Source organism: Ahaetulla prasina, chromosome 5 (genome assembly GCF_028640845.1).
Source record: "Ahaetulla prasina isolate Xishuangbanna chromosome 5, ASM2864084v1, whole genome shotgun sequence".
Taxonomy (NCBI): domain Eukaryota; kingdom Metazoa; phylum Chordata; class Lepidosauria; order Squamata; family Colubridae; genus Ahaetulla; species Ahaetulla prasina.
The window spans coordinates 4,625,459-4,632,987 of record NC_080543.1 but is presented as its reverse complement, the minus strand read 5'-3'; the positions used below and the strand labels follow the sequence as shown (position 1 = coordinate 4,632,987).

Genomic DNA, 7,529 nt, shown 5'->3' with positions numbered 1-7,529 from the left:
TTTGGGAGCCTTTCCCTTACCTCCATGAGGGCTAGCATCTTGGGATGCCTGTGAGGCCTAACGCTGGATGCAGACCGGCCCCCTCAGGGACCCAGCGGGGATGGAACGCTCGGAGGTCGCTATAGCAACGGCCAGACCCGGCCCTGGGAACCTCGCGAGCAGTTCTCCCCCCCACCGTCGCCGTGGCAACGTAGAACCCCCAGCCCGGCAAGCCTGGAAGGCGATTCGTCGCCGGTCGCCGTGGCAACGTAGAACCCCCAGCGTGGCAAGCCTCGAAGGCGATTCGTCGCCGGTCGCCGTGGCAACTAGAATCCCCGGCCCGGCAAGCCTTGCGGGCGGTTCGTCGCCGGTCGCTATGGCGACGCAGAGTCCCCCCCTCCTCCGGCCCAGCAAGCCTTGCGAGCCGGTCGCCATGGCGACGTAGAGGCCCTGCCCGCCAGGCCTAGCAGGCGGGCCTGCTGCCGCCGCCGCTGCCCCGCCTCAAGCCGGCGGGAAGGCGGGGTCAGCTCGCCCGAGGGCCCCGAAAAAGAGCGGATGCGGCGGCAGGCGCTTCCTTTCCTCCACGTTCGGCCCTCCGACCGGCCATGGCTCCCGCCGGCGACCGCGCCGGCTACTGGGGCCCGCCGACGTCCACCCTCGACTGGTGCGAGGAGAACTACGTCGTGTCCTACTACATCGCCGAGTTTTGTGAGTTATGGCGGCGGCCAGGGTGGGTGGGGGGCGGCAGGTGCGCCTTCCTTCTTGAACCCCACCCCCCCTCTCCTGGGTGGGGGTGGGGTGATGGAGGGGGGTCATTAAATTATGGGGGGTGGGGGTAGCGGCCTTGTTCCCCTCAGCCTTGAAGCCTTGCATCTTGGGGGTGGGAGTGGGGGAGAGAAGGGCGTCTTTGCTAGAAGCCACCCCTCCCCAGAGTTTATTTTTATGGGGTGTACCCATGCTGACTAGGCAGGGTCTCTAACCTTGGCAACTTTAAGCCTGAAGGACTTCAACTCCCAGAATCCTTCCTTCCATCATGGAGAGCAGCCAGCTGAGGAATTCTGGGAGTTGGAGTCCACCCATGCTGACTAGGGCAGGGGCCTCTAACCTTGGCAACTTTAAGCCTGAAGGGCTTCAACTCCCAGAATTCCCCCAGCCATCATGGAGAGCAGCCAGCTGAGGAATTCTGGGAGTTGAAGTCCACCCATGCTGACTAGGGCAGGGGTCTCTAACCTTGGCAACTTTTAAGCCTGAAGGACTTCAACTCCCAGAATCCCCCAGCCAGCAAAGCCCCCCCCCCCCTTGCTGCTCAGGCAGGAGACCCTGGCCTATACCGTTTCAGACAAATGAATGTCCATTTCTCTTTTTCTGAGAGCCTCCAGTGGATGGAGCGCCCATGACTTCGGGAGGCTATTCAGAGTTAACAGGATAACAAAGAGTTGGAAAGGGCCCCTTCGGAGGTCATCTAGACCAGGGGTCTCCAACCTTGGCAACTTTAAGCTTGAAGGGCTTCAACTCCCAGAATTCCCCCAGCCATCATGGAGAGCAGCCAGCTGGGGAATTCTGGGAATTGAAGTCCACCCATGCTGACTAGGGCAGGGGTCTCTAACCTTGGCAACTTTAAGCCTGAAGGACTTCAACTCCCAGAATCCCCCAGCCATCATGGAGAGCAGCCAGCTGAGGAATTCTGGGAGTTGGAGTCCACCCATGCTGACTAGGGCAGGGGTCTCTAACCTTGGCAACTTTAAGCCTGAAGGACTTCAACTCCCAGAATTCCCCCAGCCATCATGGAGAGCAGCCAGCTGAGGAATTCTGGGAGTTGAAGTCCACCCATGCTGACTAGGGCAGGGGTCTCTAACCTTGGCAACTTTTAAGCCTGAAGGACTTCAACTCCCAGAATCCCCCAGCCAGCAAAGCCCCCCCCACACCGGGCTGTTCAGGCAGGAGACCCTGGCCTATACCGTTTCAGACAAATGAATGTCCATTTCTGTTTTTCTGAGAGCCTCCAGTGGATGGAGCGCCCATGACTTCGGGAGGCTATTCAGAGTTAACAGGATAACAAGAGTTGGAAGGGAACCTTGGAGATCATCTAGTCCAACCCCTCCTGCTCAAGCAGGAGACCCTATAGCATTTCAGACAGATGATTGTCCGGTCTCTTTTTGAAAGCCTCCATTGATGGAGCACCCACAATTGGAGGCAAGCTATTCAGAGTAACAAGAGTTGGAAGGGAACCTAGGAGGTCATTTAGTCCAACCCCCCCCCTGCTCAGGTAGGAGACCCTGGCCTATACTGTTTCAGACAAGTGGACCTGTCCAGTCTCTTCTTTAAAACCTCCAATGATGGAGCACCCCCAACGTCTGGAGCCAAGTCGTTCAGTGTAGTAAGAGTTCGAAGGGACCTTGGAGGTCTTCTAGTCCAACCCCGCCCCTGCTCAAGCAGGAGACGCTATATCAGTTCAGACAAATGACTGTCCGGTCTCTTTTTGAAAGCCTCCGTTGATGGAGCACCCAAAGTTGGAGGCATTAATGGAGCACCCACAATTTGAAGCAAGCTATTCAGAGTAACAGAGTTGGAAGGGAACCTTGGAGGCCATCTAGTCCAAGCCCCTGCTCAAACGGGGGATCCTATACCATTTCAGACAAACGGTTGTCCAGTCTCTTCTTGAAAACCTCCAGGAATGGAGCAGCCGCAACTTCTGGAGGCAAGTTGTTCCCTTGATTAATTATTGTGACTGTCAGGAAAGTTCTCCTTAGTTCCAGGTTGCTTCTCTCCTTGCTGAGTTTCCATCCGTTGCTTCTTGTCTTGCCCTCAGGTGCTTTGGAGAATAAGCTTGACCCCCTTTTGGGTAGGGGATTATCTGGGGGGGTACCTGCCCTCCCTAATAATCATTGAAAGGATTGCAGAAAGGAAGGGTTTGTCTATGTTTCCTTTTCCCGGATTTTGTGACTGCATGACGTGTTGAGGGCCACCCTCTAGAAAAGTTGACCCTGGACCCATTTGAGGGAAGTGACTTGGAGACTGAAAACTGAAATAGGTGCCTAAAACTTCTGCAGACTGAAACCACCATTTCCTGCCCTATTTATAAAAAAGAACCCCGATGAGGATGTCCTCAGGTTGAACTTGACTGCTTGCAGCTTCATGTCTGCATCTATGCAATTTTCTTGGTATCTGTGCTGCTTTCTTCCCAGATTCTTGCCTTCCCAATGTACCCTTCTATAGATTTCCTGGTGGTCTCCCGTCCATGGGAGGCATTCAGCACTGTTTTGGCATCAGTCAAGTTGTGGTAGCGCTGCTCCTTAACACCTTTCAGTGCTCCGAAAAATGAATTTAAAGAGTTGAAAAGTTTGAACCCTTTCACTCCACGGGCTAGAGAGGGGGGACTTGTAGTTATGGATTCCGTACAGTACAGCTTTAAAAAAAAAAAGAAAGAAAGTAATACTGATGCCATTATTACATGTCTTTCCTACTATCGGACCATTAAATTATACAGAGAGTTAATTTTCTAGTTAAAATTTATGTATGGGGTAGATGATGCCTGCAGTCAAAAGCTCACATTTCCTATCCAACAATGCACGCAGACTCTCATAGCGAGTTCTGGAATTATAGAATATTTTTTAGTATCGGTGGAAAAGACCTAATTTCTACTGCAATTTGGGAACTGAGATTTTTGCAGAAGGATTCTGGATTAAACAAAGCTTGAGCAAAAGCTGCCATTAAAACTAAGTTAGGCATGATATATATATTTTTTTAATTTGCATTTATATCCCGCCCTTCTCAGAAGACTCAGGGAGGCTTACACTATGTATTTAAATACCCAAGCAGGTTGTATGAACACAGAGTTCTACAGTTGTGCATTAAGAAATTCCGCTGATGCGTTTTTACTTTTAAACCTTGCTGATCTGTCTCAGAGGTTTTGAAAAACAAATTAGCAAACTAGCAAGCATATTAAAAGCAACTCACCCTTATAAATATCATGCCTGGTAGCATCTTTTCTGATGGGCGTGGATTTTACTAACCGGACTCAAGTTCGGGAGGGCACATTTCACAGAAACATGGCTTTTAATAAAATACAAGTAGTCCCTGACTTACGACCACAATTGAGCCCAAAATTTCTGTTCTAAGTGAAACAGTTGTTAAGTGAGTTTTGCCCCATTTTACGACATTTCTGGCCACAGATGTTGAAGGAATCACTGCAGCTGTTAAATTAGTCCCGCAGTTGTTAAGTGAATCTGGCTTCCCTATTAACTTTGCTTGTCAGAAGCTCGCAAAAGGGGATCACATGACCCCAGGACACTGCAACCGTCATCAATATGAACCAAGCATCTGAATTTTGTTCACGTGCCCATGGGGATGCTGCAATGTTCATAAGTGTGAAACATAGTCATAAGTCACTGTTTTCAGTGCTATTGTAACTTCGAATGGTCGTAAGTCGAGGACTACCTGTATGTTCATTGAAAAAGATGCTACCAGAATCCTCCTGTTTGTTATTACCATTCCGGGCCATATATTTTTCTACTTCTGCATTGGCTGCCCTTATCATTTTATTTATTTATTTTTATTTTATTAGATTTTTATACCGCCGTTCTCCCGAAGGACTCAGGGCAGTGTACAGCCAAATAAAACCCACAATATACACATTAAAACAAGACTAAAACTGAACATATTACAAAGATGGCCAGAAGTTAAAACAATTTAAAACCCTAAAATACAAATAGCCCCAATTAAAAATTTAATAAAACTTTTAAGACAGTCCCGCTTGAATAAATAGGTGCGTTTTCAGCTCACGGCGAAAAGTCCGAAGATCAGGCACTTGACGTAAACCAGGGGGAAGTTCGTTCCAGAGCATAGAGCTCCAACAGAGAAGGCCCTTCCCCTGGGGGCCGCCAGCCGACATTGTTTGGCGGACGGCACCCTGAGAAGGCCCTCTCTGTGTGAGCGTACGGGTCGGTGGGAGGCATAAGGTAACAGCAGGCGGTCCCGTAAGTACCCGGGCCCTAAACCATGGAGCGCTTTAAAGGTTGTAACCAAAATCTTAAAGCACACCCGAAAGACCACAGGGAGCCAGTGCAGACTGCGCAGGAGTGGTGTTACATGGGAGCAACGAGATGTTTGTGACAATCATCTTTTAGCCCCACCCCCCACCCCTTAAGAAAAAGATGATGATGATGGACAAGGAGAAAGTGAAGCAAAATACTCCTAAAAATTACTGCATTTAGCCATTCCAAAAATTACATCTTGACAAAGGATCAAACATTTATACAGATTCCCATGTCAGTGTGAGATACCCCAAGTAAGTTAGGAAACTGATGTTTAATATTTTACAGTGAGCAAATCACATTCCAGATAGCCGAATCTTATTATTTACCGAAAAATACGTTATTACAGTATTATCTGTTTCTATTACTGCCCTTGTTCTATTGCTGCCCTTGATATTACGAAGAAAATTCTGGGGTAGGATCCAGCGAGTTTGGAGAATGGCGCCTTTTATGAACATTATGAGCGGGAAATTTCATATACTTTATGGCTACAGATACCAAACTCACATTCACTTTCACATCCAGTTCTCTTGTTCTTCCAAATAATGAACAGGTTACGTGTTATGTACTTGGCACAAATGCCGCAGAAGCGAGATATCAAATTATTTTTCATAGACGGTCCTTCAGACTCATGCGGGTCCTTACTTTTCTTCCTCCCATTTCTGCTTTGTGCAGATTACAAGTTCGTTGCTGTACTCGGATGAGGCCAGCGTTGGTGGAGCACCAATTTTAGGTATTCCCCCCCCGAGGCACAGAGGTGAAATGTGGGAAGGCTGAGACAATTTTTCTAGCGATCGCTGATTACAGCGATCAAAGCATTGCAGCGAAAAAGCACAAATTCAACCAACCGGTCTTTTTTCTGTAATCTCTTTGAAGATCTCAAGTACTTATTGGGCAACTAGGGTTGTACATGTGCAAGCTTGTGCTGTCCCAAAGTGCAATCACTGAATCGATATGCGCACGATCGAGGCAAGGAACAATCTGTGACAATCCAGAGTATGCAAGGAGAACCACCCAACTTCCCTATTTTAAATAAAGATGCATAATTGCCGGTACTATTTTTAATACCGGGGAGCCAGTTTGATCCGGAGGTTAAAGAGCTGAATTAGATTCAACCTGGGAGATTTAATCCTGCTTTAGGCAGGTGGGAAGCCAGCTGGGTGACTTTTAGGCTTGTCCCTTTTCTCTTAAGCCTAGGAAGAAAGCAGCGGCAAGCTCCGTCTGGAAAAAAAATGCTGCCAAGAAAACCGCATGGGCTTGTCGGTGCTGCCTGACTTGAAAACGCACCTGTACAAAAGTCGCTTCAGGCTGTGCTTAAATGCGCTGCAACTTTTGGAGTGCCTTGCAGAATTAAGAAATTAGATGAACAACAAATATACGGAGAGGGAGATCTAATTGATAGCGGAGGAGGTTTGGTATGCAATGCCTCAGACGCTTTTCTTCCAGCGTTTACTGCTTGTGGTGGTTACTATTTTTAAGAGGGAGTGGGCCGCTGCAACCTGGGCAGGCTCCCTCAAAAATGTGGCACGTGCCAGCCAAGTACGTAATACCATCTGGAATTTGGTTATCTCACGTGTCCCTTTATTGCCAGGTTCGGCTCTTGACAGAGCGAGACTCACTCGATTACAGGCAGAGGCAGAGCGGGGGTTATGTGCCAGTCTTCCCTCACTTCGGAGACAGAAAAGGGCTTGTTTTTACCACCGAGGGAGCTGAGGTCACATGCCCTAAAGGCGTATCAAAGAGAGAGCCAGTTTTGCGTAGTAGTTAAATTGCTGGACTAGAAACTGGGAGACCGTGAGTTCTAGTGCCACCTTAGGCCTGAAAAATTGCCTGGGCGACTTTGGCCGGATCATCAGGAGACTTTGAGTTCTAGTGCCACCTTAGGTATAAAAGCCAACTGGGTGACTTTGGGCCAACCACCAGGAGATGGTGAGTTCTAGTGCCACCTTAGGTATAAAAGCCAGCTGGGTGACTTTGGGCCAACTACCAGGAGACGGTGAGTTCTAGTCTCACTTTAAGTGTAAAAGCCAGCTAAGTGACTTTGGGCTCATCCTTCTCTGTCAGCCCAAAGTCACTCAGTCACATAATTTATTTATTTAAATCAATCAATCAGTCAATTTTTTTTTTAATTAAATTTTTTATACCGCCCTTCTCCCGAAGGACTCAGGGCGGTGTACAGCCAAAATAAAAACAAAATATATACAGTTAAAACAACATTTTAAAAAAGCAAATTATAAAGGCTGATAATTAAAAATTTAGATTTAAAATTTTAAAATATTAAGAAAACCCAATTAAAATTCATCGCTAATTATGCCAGTCCCGCTTTAATGAATAAATATGTTTTGAGCTCACGACGGAAGGTCCGAAGATCAGGCACTTGACGCAGGCCCGGGGGAAGTTCATTCCAGAGCATCACTGCCCCCACAGAGAAGGCCCTACTCCTGGGGGCCGCCAGCCGACACTGTTTGGCGGACGGCACCCTGAGGAGACCCTCTCTGTGAGAGCGTACGGGTCGGT

The 7,529-nt window shown here is 48.3% G+C and overlaps 1 protein-coding gene across 1 annotated transcript in view; it reads left to right on the top strand.

Annotated features, from left to right (window-relative positions):
* Positions 1-403: 403 nt before the first annotated feature.
* ACER3 (alkaline ceramidase 3) overlaps positions 404-7,529 on the top strand; it is a 60,795-nt gene continuing 53,669 nt past the window's right edge. The window contains exon 1 of the mRNA XM_058185116.1: positions 404-687. Coding sequence (XP_058041099.1) covers positions 585-687 — 103 coding nt within the window. The 5' untranslated portion in view covers positions 404-584. The remainder of the gene's footprint in view (positions 688-7,529) is intronic.